The sequence below is a fragment of the Larus michahellis genome, chromosome 16 (genome assembly GCF_964199755.1).
Source record: "Larus michahellis chromosome 16, bLarMic1.1, whole genome shotgun sequence".
Taxonomy (NCBI): Eukaryota; Metazoa; Chordata; class Aves; order Charadriiformes; family Laridae; genus Larus; species Larus michahellis.
The window spans coordinates 3,744,441-3,762,612 of record NC_133911.1 but is presented as its reverse complement, the minus strand read 5'-3'; the positions used below and the strand labels follow the sequence as shown (position 1 = coordinate 3,762,612).

The 18,172-nt window shown below is 42.1% G+C and overlaps 1 protein-coding gene across 3 annotated transcripts in view; it reads right to left on the bottom strand.

Annotated features, from left to right (window-relative positions):
* Positions 1–18,172, bottom strand: part of C1QTNF12 (C1q and TNF related 12) — a 28,797-nt gene extending 10,625 nt beyond the window's left edge. Inside the window, exons 1-6 of one of the 3 annotated variants that reach the window (XM_074609559.1) lie at positions 17,911–18,172; positions 13,721–14,429; positions 13,154–13,413; positions 3,537–3,656; positions 2,237–2,348; positions 1,749–1,978 (exon numbers count right to left, since the gene is read on the bottom strand). In XM_074609559.1, coding sequence (XP_074465660.1) covers positions 1,749–1,978; positions 2,237–2,348; positions 3,537–3,656; positions 13,154–13,324 — 633 coding nt within the window. In that variant the 5' untranslated portion in view covers positions 13,325–13,413; positions 13,721–14,429; positions 17,911–18,172. Of the gene's footprint in view, positions 1–1,748; positions 1,979–2,236; positions 2,349–3,536; positions 3,657–13,153; positions 13,414–13,720 lie in introns of all 3 variants that reach the window. The other 2 variants (XM_074609560.1, XM_074609558.1) reach the window with 2 other exon arrangements.

Below are 18,172 nucleotides of genomic sequence, written 5' to 3'. Positions count from 1 at the left end.
CATCATGCTCTCTCAATACTCAAGGTCAGAGTGCCTTAGACACCATACTCAAATGACAGAGTATAGAAGTGACAGGCAGCTTCAGCACAGCTTCTTTCCACTATCTCAAAATGCTCTGGGTAAGGTCCACACCCAGGAATTAGAGCCAATCCCTATCATCTCACTGAGAAGTATCAAACCGTTGGCTTCTTCACGCTATTAAACTGATAGAATGGAGGGAGGGGAATTCTCCCTCTCTTTTCCCCCTTGGACTGTTTAAAGACAATGTTTTCATCTTTGCAAGAGCATCCACTGTCTCACTCCCTGCTAAATTCCCCTATATCAGAGCACAAGCTAAAACCAGACACTTCTCGTCCCAAAGCTGAAATGAAAGGCTGGCATCCAGAGGCCTGCCAGCCCTCCCACATCAGCTGCAGGGCCAGAAGCAATTAGAAAGAAGCTAGGCATATGATAACAAAGCATGGGAAGCATCAGCCTACGCACTGATTGCTGAGATGTCTTTATTCACATTTTCCCTCCTAATTAATGAGGCAGCAGATCTCTCTAGCCCTGCCCACACTTCAAGTACAATCTTGCCTCTGTGCCAGCACCCACAGTGCTGTCAAACCAGGCTTCCACAAGTGTATTTGGGAAAGATCCAGGAAAGCACCCTGTTTAGCACATAACCGCTGCCTCTAGTCCTGTAGCTCCAAGAAGTCCTAGCAGCAAAACTACTCCATAGGAAAGGATCTGCTGGACAGGATTATTTAGAAATGGGACTTGGTGCAGCTGGGAAGAAAGCTCAGCACCTTACTACATGAACAGTGTTAGCAAACCCTGCTGATGGAAAGCCATATTCCCTGTTCACGCTCTTCAAACTCTTGCTGTCACATCACAAAACCAACAATGTACCTGAAGGCCCTATGCTACTAGGCAGTCTTTGTGACTCCAAAGTCTAAAATAAGTCTCCTCAATTACCAAGTAACTATTTGTTTTTAGCTATTACTTTCCTTATCATTTATACTTCAAATCCAGATCCTATTTGCAACTGTTTCAGAAATGGTTAGTAGAAGTTTCAATATAAAATTCAACACCTGGCTTGTAACCATGCTTATAATGACCTAGAGCATCCCATGATGGTGTGCTTTATATAACATGTCATTATAACATGTCTATAATGAAGTTATATAGGTAACATTTATTCATCTGCTATAAAACATTATGTAAAGAGTTTGAGCATCAGGACTAGCCCACCCAACAAAATGACAGCTCTTACTTGGGCTCACAAATCTATAACCAATGGCTTCTGTCTGCCTCTTACATTTTTCTACATCTGAACGTTAGTCTGGAATTAAAGAGGGTGTGCACTGAAAAAAAAAGAACAGATCCTTCAGACTAATGCCAAACATGGACAAGTCTTTCTCCATCATTAACTGAAATAAAAAGACTGTTGTTTGGACCTGTGAGACAGCCCTCTCTTGCACAGACCTGTTAGAACTTCAGTAAGAACAGTAATGAGATTCAGTTGGGCTGCAAGAGAGGAAGAAAGTCTGCCTCTTGGGTTTGTCAGGAAGGAGAGGACTCAAAGCTAAACATCCGTCTTACTGCAGTGGAGCTTCAGTGCTGAAATCACCATATGAGATCCTACTTCACAGCATCCGCGCCTGAGACGAGCTTCTGGGATTAGTCTGCCCTTTCAGGAAGCGCCTTTATCTACAGAGCCACCCAGCAGCTTTGCAGACTAGGGGAACTATAGCTGATCTACGCACAATGGCTGTTGTGGTGTTGCACAGGTTCAGTCTGTAATCCCTTCTCACCGACTGGAAGTTCTGAAGTTCTACCAGGGTCTTCTTATCTACAATGACTTGTCCTTTTAGCTTGCAATGGAATGCCTCCTCTACGCGTCTGTGCGGTGAAACTTCCTCCAAGGAGAGCAGGAGCGGAGGCAGCTGGCTAGGATGGGCTGAAATAGCCAGGGATGCTCGACGCTCAATGGCTTCTGAGGAGAAAAGAAAAAGTATAGGAAAATAAAGGCTTAGTTTAAGAGCCTGGTCTATGAAGCCATTAGTTGTGGAATTAGACTTCTGCACTCAACTCTTCAACTCAAACTAAGCAGCATTGGGGAAACATTTTCTCAAATTTTCAATTGCCAGATAGGGGAATGCTTTGAGGCAAACATTTGCAAAGCCAGTTCTTTATTTGCCATGGTGCTTACCAAAATAAGATCACAAAAGCACAAAGCTCTTACAGTCTTTACCTTTTAATATCTCCTTAAACTCCTGCAAAAGGACTTCCCGGGTGACTTCAGCACCAGGTGCTCCTGGAGGTCCCTGGGGGCCAGGAGGTCCTGGGGGCCCAACAAGGCCACGCTGAGGAAGTAACCAAAGAAAAATATGTGAATTAGAACCAGGCAATTGCACCGACAGACCAGAAGTTCTCTCAGCCATGAGCCAGTTCTACAGGGCTGTCAGCCACGTGAGCAGCCCCTCCGCTATCAGTTGAACTACAGGCCTGGTGCAGTAAATCTTAAACTGACTCTCTGGCCAGCTGGGAATTCCGGCACTTGGAATTTACTCACGTCTTTATGTGGGAGGATAAACTTTGCTCAGGTAAACACAAACTGGTTCTTCAAGTGCATATATACAGTGGGAAGCACAACAGGCACAAGACTAAGTTTGTTGCTTCTGTATCTTCTCCTATCACCAAAGTAACTTACTAGCTTTTAAGCTTCTTATTCTGCCTGTTCGCCACACTTTACATTAACAAGGTATATTGCTCAGACATAATAATCACATAAATGAATGTCTGGTGCGACAGTAGAGCTCCCAGAAAAAAAATTAAACAGATCCAAAACAGCTGTAAATGTTACCCCCGCACACATTAGAGCTTTAAACTAGTAGTACGAACATGCAACGGTGTTATCAATGCTATTTTGATGTATATTGTTCCCAGGGAGTTCCTGTTTCCTCAACTAAACTGCAGTAAACCTGCATGGAAGTACTCCTGCCTATCAGCTCACTGAGAAAGGAAAGGAAATCGTTAAAAGTGTTCAAGACTGACTGAGCGGCAGATTAAAAGTGCACACGTGATCAAGCGTCACTCAGCAGATGATCAATTATTCATTAATTTGAAATAAATGACTTGTCCACACCTTTATCCTTTTAATAGGATTAATATATCCTTTATTAATCCTAAAAAGGATTAATATATCCTTTGAGATACCTGGACTTTATCTTGTGGAAGAAAAAAAATGTTAATTTTATTCCTACTGAGCAGTAAAAAACCAAAAAAGGCTCAGTCCAAGAAATGTCTGGTTTAAACAAAAATTAACGTTGACAGTGGAATTCAGATACCTTATCTTACAAAAGAATATAGCACTTACTGTCTCAAACTCCTCCAGAATACTTTGGGAAATTAAACTCAAACAAATGAAAATGCAGCACCCTCTGGAGTGGGAAGGCAAAAGCTGGAGCGTACAAAACACCTTGCATAGCAACAGTAGGAAGGGAAGGCACAGTGCACGTTTATTAGCTGACGGCAATCTAGCAATAACCTACTAATTTCTTGTCTTTCCCTTTGCATCTCCTTTTAGAGGTATTGCCATCATCTGGGCGGTGAACAAAGGATATCCAGGTCCGCCGTGGGTCTGTGATTCGAGGATCTGGAGATTCTAGGATCTAAAGAGAAACAAGAACAAAGACTGGTATCGCTGTATCTCTTCAGCCACTACATGGATTCAGAGAATGCAAAGTTTCCGCACCAGACTGTTGTCTGCTGCCTAAACCATATCCTTGATCCAAACGCACTGCATTCGGCAGCACATCGAAGGTGGGATAAAAAGGGACTTCACACTTCTGTACCAAGCAATTCAGTTTGGATTATCCAGTACCACGCCACATTTTGTCTTCGTTTACAGGAGCACTGCAAATGCAGGACAGTAGTTCAATCTGAGTTCTGACACAGAACAGACACCAGCCTTTCAAAGAGTCTCATTAGAGTGGGATTTTTTTCTTCGTAAGTAACAGACTAAGCTTGCCAGGAGAAACGTCCCAAAAATCAGAAGATGCTGTCCTTAAACCATCAAAATTCCTTCTCATAACTTAATATGCTATCACCTGCAGGGCCTCCCAGCTCCCTTTGCTTAAGAAATCAGTAAGAGCCGAGAGCTGGGCTCAGAGACCTTTCTCGGAGACCTTTCTCAAGCTGCTGAGACTCTCAGCCCTCTGACAGTCCTAATATGTGCCACAGAAAACCTGCCCAGATGCCAGAGATTGTTCACCACTGGCACCTGACATTTATCAGTTGCATCAATCAAGCAATACAGCGAGATTAAAACCTACAGAAAACCTTGAAATGCTCCATAACTTTCAAATCACAGGCTGTAGAGTGACAAACGCGCACACAGGAAAAAAAGCACAAACCAATTCACAATGAAAAACCAAGTCCATGTCTGATCACAGAATAAATGTCCATTGGCAAATCTAACTACCTTGCCCATTCCTATGTTCTGCAAGTATATTGCAGCCATAAAGAAATTATCTAGAGAAGGTTTGACATTACAGTGCCAGTTCTGGATCCTTTCTAAACGAAGTCTGGACAGAAGGGAGGATCTGTCGTTACAAATTTGGGTCCACTTCCTATTGGACTCCCTCGCTCCCATTAGATACCTCCCAGAGACAACCAGAAGTAAGTGATCAAAAAGCCATACCCGTTGTTTTTCTCCTAGGCTAGGAATGAACTTCTAACTGCAAATTAAAAAAAGGCACCAGAAATCATTGGTTACCAATACCCTGCCACGCTCTTATCAAGAGCGACTAACTGTTGACTATGGAGGTTCCAATCTGTTGACACAGCAGCCTCCCAAATGTCCATCGCAGTGAGCATAAAAGCACAAGCCTTCCCAAAGTTTCACGAACCGTGCTTAAGAATTCAGATCCATTAATGAAGAAACAGGAGAGGAAAAACTGCAATGAGCACTTAAAATCTTTAAAACAAACAAACAAAACCCCACCACCACTGTATGCCTATTGTAAACGTTTGAATTCATTCAAAAAAACTGTTTTTTTCTCTCCTGGTGAGACAGAACGGGTACAGATCAGAATTCCAGCAGGAAAGCAATACAAGGCAGCAGCGGGTTGGATGACATTTGGAATGATTCCTAGACCATTACAAACTTAGGTAAATCAATATTGATTTATCACCATTTAGGAGGAAGAAACCAAGATGGATGTAGAAAAAGTATAGAAGCAAAGTCAGTTAACAGTGCTTTTTTCAGATCTAAAAGTGTTTGCCTCTGGGTATTAAGGCCCTGCTAGTCTGACAGCACCTGACAGTTCTGCCCCAGCTCAGACACTAGAGCTCTACGCACCGTGGCCTTAACAGGAACAGTGACTTTGCAAGGTGCTTCTAACGCAACGAAGTTAGCAAACACATCTACATTTACTCATTACCTGTCTCACTTGGCTCCCTAAAGCACTTGCCACTTCTCAGAGAACAATATTGAGTTTTAATAACATTTCTAGTACCACTTATAAGCATAGATTCACTTTCCTCAGTCTGCAGAAGCATGTAGAAAACGATTAACCTTTAGGGTGCAGGCAGAGCTGACGCTCTACCAATAACCTTAATATACGTCACCATCTAAGAGCAACAGGAATTGGACAGAGGATTGCAAATTTTAGCTAGAAATATCAGGGCAAGCCCATTTTGAGGAGGAAGGAGCACAGTCTGTGTGATCTGCTATGAAAAATCCATGCAGCATAAATTGTTTCAAAATTGAATCTTAGAAGTCTGCTGGAGTTCCAGCTTGAGGTTGCAAGGAATGTTGGTGCTTCTAAGCTGATGCAGAGCCTGGAAAGCTCTCTCTCCGGCATGCATCCAGGCACATGGGTGTAGTACGAGGCACTTGTCCATAGATTTCGGAACTGACGTGATCACAACTATTTATTTCAAACAGCTTCAGACAACAGATGATTTACAAACCAGCAGCCTATGAGCAGCTCCCCAGAAATCAGATGTGTTGCGAGCTGAGCAAGGGTATTCATTAAACATACATCTCAAACTCTGCGAAGCCAAATCTATCTTCTCTATTCAGCAAATAATCTTAGGTGATTTACTGCTCAGACGCAACCCACTGAAAGATCTACTCCTATTGAATTGCTCTATTCAGGCAGTCCACTTATCCTCCCCTCCAGATGGATGGCTGCAGAGTAGCTGGCATCTGTGCTTTAAGCAAGGATATACCGAGACATTTCGCCATATCGTTCATGCGCTCTACTGTAATTAATCAGAGACGGAGTTATGGTTGTGCACACTCCCCCCAGTACTTCAAATTTAGCATGCATCGCAAACAAGAGCAAGGAAAGCTATTCATAACCATCTATTATTTCTGTATCAAAATCAGTCTTGAACAGGCTTTTTATGTTTAGAAACATATTTACAGTCAGCTGTCAATTGTGTGTTTAGTCAAGGGGTTCTAGTAGTTGTTTTAGCTAAATTATTATTTGCTTTTTTTACTTACCACACCCAGGACTTAAATAACTTTCCAAAATTTCACTGGAAAGTAACGTAAATGGAGCACCATAGGAAATCCCGTGTATTGTGAGGTTAGTCACCTCACTAAAACGTTATCATCTTCTCACAGATTTGCTTGACTGCAGATTTTTGTGAAGCATAAGAAAGAAGTCAAAGACAGGCCGAGAAGGTCCTTTGGTACAAAGCTCCCCATCTATTGTAACATGTAAACAAAAAGTCCAGAGGCAAACATTCATAAAGTTTGCAAAAGCCCTTAGAACAGCACACAAGGTGCAGCTTATTTCTACAACAAACATGAAATATATTTATCAGTGTCATGGGGATTTAATGGTTTCTGACAGGAGAAGATAGTTCTTTCCTACACAACTTCATCTGCAAACAGATGGGTGCAGCATCACCACACACAAGGTCACACCTGCAGAGGACTGTGTTTATGAGCATTATATTATATTTTATAACATTACTATATTATATATTATAGTTCATAAATGTAAAGCAGGCAAAAGCCTACCCGTGCTCTGCCCAAAGGAAGGAGATATCTTTTTGTCCCAGCGACTGGGACGGACAGGTCTGCGGTAAAGCTTCAGGGCAGTTCACAAAACAGAAGGAAGCAACTTATTAATAGAAGCACCCAACTCAGGCAGGATGGAGTATTCCCTCAGTGCTGTAACAGAAGCCAGCAAAAGAACAGCTGGGTTGCAGAGAAAAGGAAAATAAAATCAGTTCATCCTTCAACAAGGGCTGGCAGGAACTCAGAAGTGCAGTCTCCAGAACACGGCAAACACAAGAACAGAGTCTTAGGAACCGGGATGCAGCATTTGCTGCAGATGTGGAAGAGACGATTCAAATATTCCTGGTCTCCACCAGGCTGCAAGACAGGCATAAACTCCCCTCCACTGCAAAAATGAGGAAACAGGCCAGCTAAAAGCAGAAGCCAGCAATCATGGGCAGACTCTGACCATGAACTGTGAAGACAAACAGATGTCCTCAGCCTTTCTGGAGCTCCAGCTGTGAAGAAACAGGCCAGAGCAGACATCTTGTCAGGGAGAAAAAAGAAATCCAGATGGCACATCCCAGAAAAATAAATGAAAAGCTCCTGAAGTTTTTAAAAAAAAAAAAAAAAATTAAAAAAAATCCCATACCTCTCCAGTGGCTTACTTAAATTACAAATCCCTCTACAAGACAGTCATGGCACTCCCCAGTTTCTCCAGCACAAGGATGATTGACAGTTAAAATGAATGTTCCATCCTTGTGGTATTATTATTTAATTACTATGGCATGCATGAGCAATCCCAGCAATAAGCATGCAAGCCTCTATTTTTCTTGGCAGCAGCAGCCTCCAGCAGCCAGAGAGACCTTGCAGCCAACTCAGGTATCAGTCTGAGAACAGCCTTGGAATCCCAGCAAAGGGGACTTGTCCCTCCTGGGGTGCTGTTTACAGAGCGAAGCTAACCTACAGGAGTCAGGAGGAATCCTCACGTTAACTGCAGTGAAATCAGGCTTACTCCTTAACACTTGAAACAGTACCTCCAAAATCAACAGAAGCCTTGCCAGCAATTTTTAATGAACTTTCAATCGGGTCTTTTAAGATTACTTTGGAATCCGAATACAACGGTACCTATCACTTCAGAACCAGTTTATGACACTGATGAGAAACTAGCCCACTCTGTCCCTAACAATAAAAACCAAATTAAGCTGTAATTTAGGCTGCTGTACACAAGCAGAACCTGCGGTTCTTTCTGGCTCTAACTCCCAGAACAGCACGCACTGCTCAGAGACACACACAGTCCCCGGCCAAGATGCAGCCAGCATGGAAGGAACTACTAGCAGAAATCTACAGGCAAGTAGCAGAGTTTGGATCCTGAGAAATTTCTGAACTGTATCTGAACTTTCCTGAAATTCAAGGATAGTGGGATCCAGTCTGCATCTCTGCTAAAAAACAAAGTCAAATGGACAAAAGCAGTTTCAGAGTCTGGATGATTAGAAGAAAAAAGTCAACGCTGCCTGTGAGCAAGTCTGTACACCTAAAAGCATCTTAAAGTGTTCCCAGGCACACCTAAGTATTTCTCAGGATGGGAGAGGATGTAGAAGCATGAAAAGATTACAATTTTGTGAGCGGACAGCACCCTTTCCACCTGCAATTATTTAGAGATGTGTGTCCAAGAACATATACCCAACCATTCCAGTCTGCAGTCTTCACGCCCTGAAGTTACTGCCCTACAAAGTTTTGCTCGAACAGTTATCTATGTATTTGTCCATCTCTGAGGGAATTATATTTAAGACTTCTTTGCTTAATAGTTAAGCAGTTGCCAGACAGATAATTGACTTAAGCATTTCAGTTATCTTAATCCACAAATTTCTGTTACACCTGATTTACACCAGCAAAAGTATTGGCAGCTTCATTATGAAATTAGGAGCAAATTATTTATTTCAGTAGTGTATTTTACTTGGAACATGTTAAAAAGTGACAGACCACTCTTTTTTTTTTTTAGCATGAAAAATCTTATGTCAGCTGGTAATAACTTACGGTTATACACACTCTTGGTTATTAATGAGATGTAAAACCAAGATCCTGACCACTTGTGGTTTTTACAGATCTCTCAAGAATTTTCCCTAGAGCAGAAGCGTTAGGTTTGGTATCTTAGCCAAATCCAAAATGGAATTCCTACCTAAATTCCCACTGTGTTTTGTGATTGAAAAACTATTCTTCACCCCTCTAAAGGGCTATGTCAGAAAGCTTCTCCCCTCCACAAACTGCCTTCAGCAGTCACACCCGTGATGAATTTAATTAATCTAACGGAACGGTTCATATGAGCAAGAGCTACTCCACGTGAGAAAACGACATGCTGTTTGTTGCTGTGTTAGCTGTGCTGTTAAGCCGTGCCACCCCTGGATGTGCCAGTGAAGTTCTCTCTGTAGGGATGCCACAACAAGGTAAGGAACCGAGCAGCACCACCAGAACAGGTACAGCACAACGCATCTAGCACACACAACCACATCTGATGTAGGAGTGCATCCTTTAAACAGCTCTGAGAAATGAGACCAAGCCCTGAACTATTTGATACGCTGAGTCAGATGTATGAATCCAATGTTATTTTACACCGGCCACAAGGAATGGCTAGGAAGCGTGTTGTTATAACCCTTCTCATTCATAATATGCCAGAGCTAGACTGACAACGATGACAGATACGAAACATAAACGATAACATCTCCTACTACAGACAGGTCACAGTCCAGTCTCTCCCACGGCTTTAATACTTGTCAGGCCCAAAAATACTTTTCTCAATTACACATGCAATCACACACTTCAGGCTACGACTGAAACCTCTTTACAGAGGAGGACTGCAATTTGTGCAGTATCATTGAACCAGCCGCTTTTTTCAATTGGAAGCAAAAGGCTCCAAAGAAGTCATTCAGGGAGATTTAAGTAATAAACCAGGTAGACTTAGCCCTAGATATTTGACAGAGACGGATCACAAAGGAAAAACTTCAAGGACTCCTTGAAATTTTAACGGGTAACTTTAAATAAAAATAATACCCACTTTTAATGAAGTGGGTAATATTAAAAATATTACACTATTTCTTGCAGAAATTCTACTGAATGTAAAATCCCGTTGGCTTCAAATCATCCTTGATATTTCTCTGTGATGCTGGAGTCAACAATTTTCCCCAGGTAAGGATGCTGCCTTTGAGTTGCTTAGCTGAGCTACCCCCAAAAGCAGCTCACAGAACAGCTGAAGCTGGAAAGGACAGCCACAGATTATCTAGTTCAACACCCCCTGCTCTAAGCAGGTGAAATGCAGCAGGTTAATCTGGACCACGCGCAGTCAGGTTTTGACTGTCTCCAAGGATGGAGACTCCACAGCCTGTCCAGCCTGTTCCAGTGTCCGACCATCCTCACAGTAAAGAAGCTTTTTTTCTTATGTTTAAATGGAATTTCCTGTATTTTAACTTGTACCCACTGCCTCTTGCCCTTTAAGTGGGCACTGAGAGCCTGATTCCATCTTTACGTCCTCTACTCAGGTATCAAATGGTAACTCCTGATCAGTGTCAACCCTATATAACCACTGGACAAGCTACTACTGCTGAACCCCTGTTAGTATAATATCACAGAATCATATAGAATCATAGAATATCACATCTCACAAGACAAGATCTATGCCTGGAAAAGGGAAGGCAAGCCTGGCAAGTGGCAGCTGCTGGTACTCAGCCACATACGGTCCAAGTAAGAAGGTCCAGTAAATTAAAACCTCTGTATCCATCAGTCATGCTCTGCTCTCTCTCTTAGTCCATCCGTGTCAGAGAAAAAAAACTCTCATGCGCTTGGCAAGCACATCACGTGGACAGCAACTCAGCAAAGATCAGACTGAAGGAAATTTTTTAAAAAATAAAAAAATCCAACACACTTACTATTTCCTTGGAAATACCATGTTTATCAGGAGATTTGAGACTTATGCTTCCCTGTTTTAAGGTAGATGTTTCACCACATGCATTATGAATGCTAAAGGGGAGCTTTCTCCACTCCTATTTGAAAAGAATTCCCAAGAGAAATTTGTCCCAAATTGTTTTGCTTAATTAGAAAGAAAGTACCTTTTCAACAGTATGAATAAAAATCACTGCTCTCAACTAATAGTCCATTCCCTGCTCCTTCTGCTTTGATAAACCTACCAGCTGGCCACAGACTCTTCCAAGGTAAACACAGCCTTAATTTTTACTGTACAAGGCCAAAAAAAGTTCCATCTTTCCTGTTATGTGCTGTAGGGAAACGAAATGGGACACTGCTGTTGTTCCACTTTCCTGTGCAGAGCATCCTTTCATGAAACAAAACTGCTCACAGAAGTACCTTCAAGGCTCAGAGAGATGGGTCTTCCTCAGAGAACCGCCTTCCACCTTCCTTTAGCTTGATAGGTAAGGTAAGGATAGCTTCACTATTGCTTTGCTTCTTCTCTTAGTGAATACAAATTGTGATGCTTTGTGTGCTGTTATTTACCCCAGAAATGGTGGCAATTCTTAAGCACTGCGTTTATAGTATGTATAAAATAATCCCTTAGCTTGGGCAGGTGCTATATAAATATAAAATACCATACAGTCAAGCCATGACATTTAGATGCAATGCTTAACTGGAGCCTGGACTTCAACGTCAAATAGATTCCAAGGAGAAAAGTTCACATTGCAAAATTTGGGAGTGGATATCAAGCAGAGCTCACGAGCATTTACATCAAAGATTTGGTTTTGTACAGTCCTTATTAAACAGAACCTGCCTTCACTGCACTTGCCAGCTCTTACTGCGGCCAAACTTTTGCCATGGATATTTTAAAGCAAAGTATTTCAACACAGAAACTGCAGCTTCCAAACAATGTCTGTTTTAATGAATGCCCACTAGCCTCCGAATGAGTACTGTGTTTCTTCTAGCAGTAACGTATGTACGACTATATTAGAATTAACCAGGACCAGTTTCTGCTTGCTTTTGCAATCAGAATATATTGTGCTTGCGGTCCAATACATTTCACATCAAGCCAAATTAATTCCAGAATAGATTGAAGTTTAGTTGCACCAGCTATGTGTCTGGCCCCTTTTGCAAAAACAGAATGAAGCAGCTCTAAAGGGAGCAGAAGAAAGTGATTGATTATAAGCACCTCAAGAATTTAGCGTGTATACAACCTGTCCTGACAGAGCCCTGCAATACACAACAAAGAATTAGTTGAAGAAACGCTGCTTACAGTCCCCTAATGATAATTTTAAGTGTAGCAGCCAGCTTTTTTATATAGAGGACTGTTTCCCAGACTTGCCCAACCTTAACCAATTACTCTCACAATAGCATTGAATGGGATATTTAGAATGTCAGCCCAATTGTTCCAACTTGCCCCTTCTGCCATGCCCCAATTTTTGACAGGTTTGTTCCTCTATTGCTATAGTGACTGCCATCCCTAATGCTTGTGATCAAAGTCATCTTTTAGAGGTCACCTCCATTTGAAACAAGGGACATTTTTGTGTGAGCAGAGAGAGAGAGAGAGAAGGGGCTGTGTGATAGGGGAGACTCCCTGCTTTCTCAGCATTGTAGTCTCCCTGAATCCTTTCCTACAAGAGCCACAATCACCTTAAACAGATCATCTGACCCCAGCAAAATATTTCTCATCTGTAATTTCCAATCACCACAGCCTCTCTGGTGGAAGGTGCAGTGCAGAGGAAGCTCAGGCATGCCCAGGTGTTTATACTGATGCCTAAGATAGTTTTGAAGTAACGTTTCAGGGAGTAAAGGGTTTGCCTGCAAAAGATACATTAATATTCCAGTATCACTATTGTCCTGCGATAGTCCACTTGCCTTTTTTTGATCAGTTTCTGAACAGGGTAGTGTTCATACAATAGAACTCCAAAATGTCTTTACACTTAATCAGCTACTGCAGGACTGGAACTTCAGTCACGCATATTCTAAAATAAATTACAATCATAAATTGCAGTATTCCAGTGTTTGCGTCGGTAAGCTATAAAAATCAATCACACACAGGCAAAAGAGAGAACATTTCTTTTTAAAATCAAATAGAATTTGGCAAGATTGCCTCAATCATTGGAAAAAGGAACCAGCATCACATTACTGCCAGAAATAAATTCTACCAAGCACTGACAACACGTAAACACCTACCTTGGGATGCCCGTGCAGTTCTTCACTGTTTGAGAGGGTGGCATTGAAAGGCTCTGTATACTGATTAGGTTCTTTCTTCATCTTTCTCTCTCTCTTTGCTGCCATAACTCTGAAGAGGCAAAACTGCTGACAAAGTAAAGTTGCCACAAATACCCAGGTGCACCCCTTCATTTTGCAAAGGGAGGGGCCAAGTCAGGAAGGGCACTCTCCAAGCACAAAAACCTTCACCACCAATAACAGGAACAGACACAGACTTCTCTCTAAAAAAAATAAAAAATAAAAAGGTTAGAACTATTAAAGGTGATCCTCTGGGCTACGCAATGTCAAATGAGCAGCATGCACAGATGCGCTTGTTACTGGAGAGATCTCTGTTCAAGCAGGACACATGGAAATGGTATAGATAAACTTGTTTGAAAATCTGGATTCACTCGAAGAAAGAGGTAAGTCCATTCAGCCTCTTGAAGCTTACATAAATACAAGGGGCCCTGTAAAGTCCTGCCACCCACCTTGAAGTGTCGCTCCCCCCCCCCCCAGTAAGTCTTCGGACTCGTTTAAAATGCACTCAACTATGAAACCTAGAGAAGTCAAATTGCTCAGGGCAACAGTTCCTCAGGCCGGAGCTGACAACTCGAACTCATTAGGAGAGTGGTTAGGTTGTTCCTCTTCAACAGGAGATTTCACTTTCTGTCATTTGCAGCATTGTGCTCAGTTCAAAGCAGGCTTGAATATGTTCCGTCCATTCTCTCTTGAGCGATACTTCCCTTTCCTCAGTGACAAGTCCTCATCCTTTCCTTTCAGGATGCCGGGGAACTGCAACCCAAGGTTGCTACAGCCACTGCTCTTCTGAAGAGGTTGAAAGCATCACAGCTCAGCCAAGTGCTCAGCCTTCTAAGGAGAAAATAAATTTCTCATATCATAAAAGTTAGAACAGGGAGAAGCAAAGAATCTGAAGATGTACCTAGGTCCATTAGGAGCAGATAAAGTTTTCCCAAGTCTAGCTTCTCTCTCGTTTTAGCTGGGCTGATCTTCACTTTTCTTTAATGAGACGATGAGCAGCAAGTCCCGATGCCACAAGCAGCCGTCAGGATGTAGAATCTCATGTCTTTTTCATCCTCATCTGCCCTCGCACTAGGCAGGATTTCAGGTACCTCTGAGTGTAGATCACGTCTGATTTTTCTCACTGCTCCTTTCCTCAGCTGCACACTGGCAAAACCCTCCTCAGCTTTTGCTTTACCTCAGCAAATAAGTACTTCTTTCCTGAATGAGTTTCCATCAACTTCAAGAAAGGGGAAAAAAAAGAAAAAAAAAAAAAAAAAAAGGAGGAGGGATCACATTCTAATGAGCTGTCAAGCCTATTCTCTTCACATTCCTATTAGACTCACTGATAAGTGGAGCTGGCCCGTGTGCCAGGCAGATTTAAATCAATGCCCGTTCCCTGCTCCCTCCCCTCAGCCCTATTCTGTACCTCCCCTTCATTATCTCAGAGAAATCACCATTTTTCTGGGAAGTTTGTAAAACTGTACATGAGCGTGTGGTAGAGCTAAAAATATGTGGCTTGGAATATGCACTCAGCATCACACCACACATTGATACATCAGAACTCCTGCTTTATACTCTAGTTAGCTGTGCTCCATACAACTTTTTCCCCTAGCTCTCGTTAGAGGCTGGCTCAGTAGGGGCTTTCTGATTTCGTTACAGGAGGGCGGGCTGTTTATTAAAAATAACAGAAAACCAAAGGTTACACACCTCCTACCAGCATTTCATAAGGGAGACCCTGAAGTACTCGGACAGTCTGCAAATCTGTCAGTTCCCCACCACCTAGAACAAATATTCCTATTCTTTCTACAACTGTAGTGATGCAAAAATTTATCTGAGAGTGTACCATGAGAAAGTCCAAGAATGATAAAGGGCTGAAGATCACATAATTTGAAGTGCCTTAATGCAGCCAGCAAGCAACAGATTCGCTTTCTTTTAACAATCCCTTTACCATGCCTTCTGTAATCTAAGTAATAACGCCAGCACACTCCTTCATTGGACTCTCAAGGCAGCCAGGGCGGATCAGGAGCAACAGCTCAATTACCCACAGCTCAGGGAAACTGAGGCATGAACAATCTGAGCACAAAATCGGGAAGTAGAATACAGATTATTTTTTTTTTTTAAAAGCATCTTTTGAGAGAAATGGAGTTTGGGGAAGAGAAGAGAGGGAGAGTAAGAAGGGAAGTTACACAGAAGCTAAATAGTTAACAGCATATCACCCCTCCCCCAACTAGCTCACATTCCATCAAAACTACGTGGCAGACTTTATTTGTTAATAATATTTAACTTTCTTTGGCGCCTTCTCATACTTAAGCCTCTTTTTTCAGGTTAGTTGTAGACAAGCCATGAATTTGTAAAAGTGCACTTGATGACACATTAATAGGACAATCTGTCATATTGCAGCTAAACAGCTTGACAGATCCACACACCATGGCAAGAAATGACATTCACGGCTGGAATGGGGCAATCGCTTTTTTGGTCTGCTGTCTGCCTGCAACATCTCCTTTCCCATCCCAAGAGCCAAATCCCAAGACTATAACCTCAGATTTTGGGGAATTGAATCCCAACTGTATTGGCAAGCATATGACAAAGTTACTTGATGGTCCAGTAGGACAAACTGACTGTAGCTAAATCCTGCCTGTATACTTTTGTCTATGTTGGGCTGAAACAAGTGTCAGCACAGTTATTACTTCTCCTCCGACCTTCAATTCAGCATTTGTTTTATCTGCAGAAAATTGCACACCTTGCTGCTGCTGTTTTCACATCCTAGTTGCAGCAGTTCCAAACACCTGAGTCCTGCCAATGCATGAACAACATTCAACCCCCATTTGCAAAAAAAAAAAAAAAAAAAAAAGAAAAGAAAAAAAATAAGAAAGGAATACGCCAATGTTGCACTTACAACAAACCAAGGATCTCAAAGTGACTGAAAAGACAAATATTTTCTTGTCGGAGCTCAGCACCATAATGGGAGTAGTTAAGAATATAACAATACCAATTCTGCACGAGCAAAGTTTTGAAGTAGGGAAGATAGTATAAGCAGCCCCATTTACATTTCAAAATTGTGGGCAAGAACCCAAATACAGTGTTTGCAAACACTGTAAGAAGTGCGTGTAAAGCTGGAGAGGAAACTGAACAGTCAGGCAAGAAACTTGTGATTTGATCTTTCAATCTCTACTTATGCAAGTCGCCTTTTACTCAAGATAGACCTCACCTAACTACGCTAAGAGTAATATCCAAAGGGCAAAAGGTCAAAAGCTAGGATTTTCCCAGAGTTGCCCATTGTAAATACATTGACCGAATCCTAAGCCTTAAAGCAGAGATAGTGATTTTTTTAAGCCAATACAGAAGGTGGCACATTACCATTCCCTGACACACACAAACCCCCCTTCATAGCAGATAAAGGTCTAGAATACTCCTATGATAGATTCCTTAGGTTTAAATCTAAAATTTCCCAATGCTAATTCAATATAAACTCAAGCTTGGTGATTGGGTTAATATACAAAAGCTGCTAGAACAAACCTAAACACACCAGCAGATAAAAGAGCAGGCGTGGGGAGACAGACCAAGAGTTTGTGGCCACTCAGTGGCCTTTTGCGAACCCCCTGTACCCCACGCTTCGCAGGTTCTCTCCGTTGGGCGCTTTCCCGCATCCCCCAGGCGGGATCGCTACGCCATCTCCCGGCAAAGCCACGGAAACGCGGCGCAGCACCGGGGAGCCTCCACTGCCATGCCCAAGGTCTCGCTTGCAGCGGGCTCTGCGGAGCGACCGAGGTGGGAAATAACGGTGGTGGGGGTAAAGCTTTTACCACTAATAAAAGGTTCCTAGTACACCCTAATAAATCATCCTCATTCGTGGCCCAGAAAAGCCTTTTCAATAACATGAGATGTGAATGCTTTGAGTTCAATAGCCTCCCTTTTGTGTGTGCGTATGTGATTTTTACACGGAAAACATGGTTTTTCTGCTTTAAGAAGTGAGATCTGACCTTTGCTGGGCAGCAAAAAAGTATCATCTTGTATACTATTTATATTGCAACCCAGTCACAGGAAGACAAGCCACCAATAGCAGCAAATTAGCAGCGTAAATTATTCAGAGATGTTAAAAAAATACTTTTTGAAGCACAGGACTTCAAGTAATAATTCTAACTACAAATTATGAGCTTGCACTTCTGAAGAAAAGACGGCTTGTCACTTGCTGACTGCTGAAACATTTAAGGCAAGCTGGTGAATCCACGAGATGGACAAGAGGCATCTCATTTGTCTGGCCTTCTGTGCACGGCAGAGTTTCCCATTTAATTCTTGTCTAGATTGACACTATCAACACCCATGAGCAGTTTCAAATTCAAATATTGTGCAAATGCAATACAAGGGGTTGTTTTTTTTTTCCTTACAGAATTTGCCTAGGGAAGGGGCAGAACAATGCCTCTCCTCACAGCAAGAATCCTGTGTGACTACATGGATCCGAAACACAGCTGTCCTCATCCGACTAGTTCCTTACTAACACAAGCACTAAACAAACCTGAAGCAGGGCAACGGACAAAACGTATAAACAATGGAATGCAAAAGAACTCCAGGCACGAGAACTGTCCTGAATAAGAAAAAAAAATAAATGGTGGAAATACCAGTGTTATTATTAAAGAAAATACATCATTTCGTAAAACAAATTAGGACACACCTCAGCCCCAGCAGATGTTAGTCAAGCAAAAAAAAACCAAACAACTTACTTCCATCCATTAGAAACAATTAGGTTTTGGATCCACACACGCAATTGAAATGCCAGCCCAAAAATCAAATTCTAGAATTCAGAAGTGAAGACAGCCTCCTAGTTACACTCACTGCTTTACACAGAACTGAAGCTGTCTAGGTACCACAGAAGTAGCTATCCAGATGTTAAGGGAATGGCAGCAGAATGAAGTCAAACTGCACTCAAACAGCAACTGATGAGTTAGTAGCAAGGTTCCAATCTACTTTGTTCTTCAGACGCAC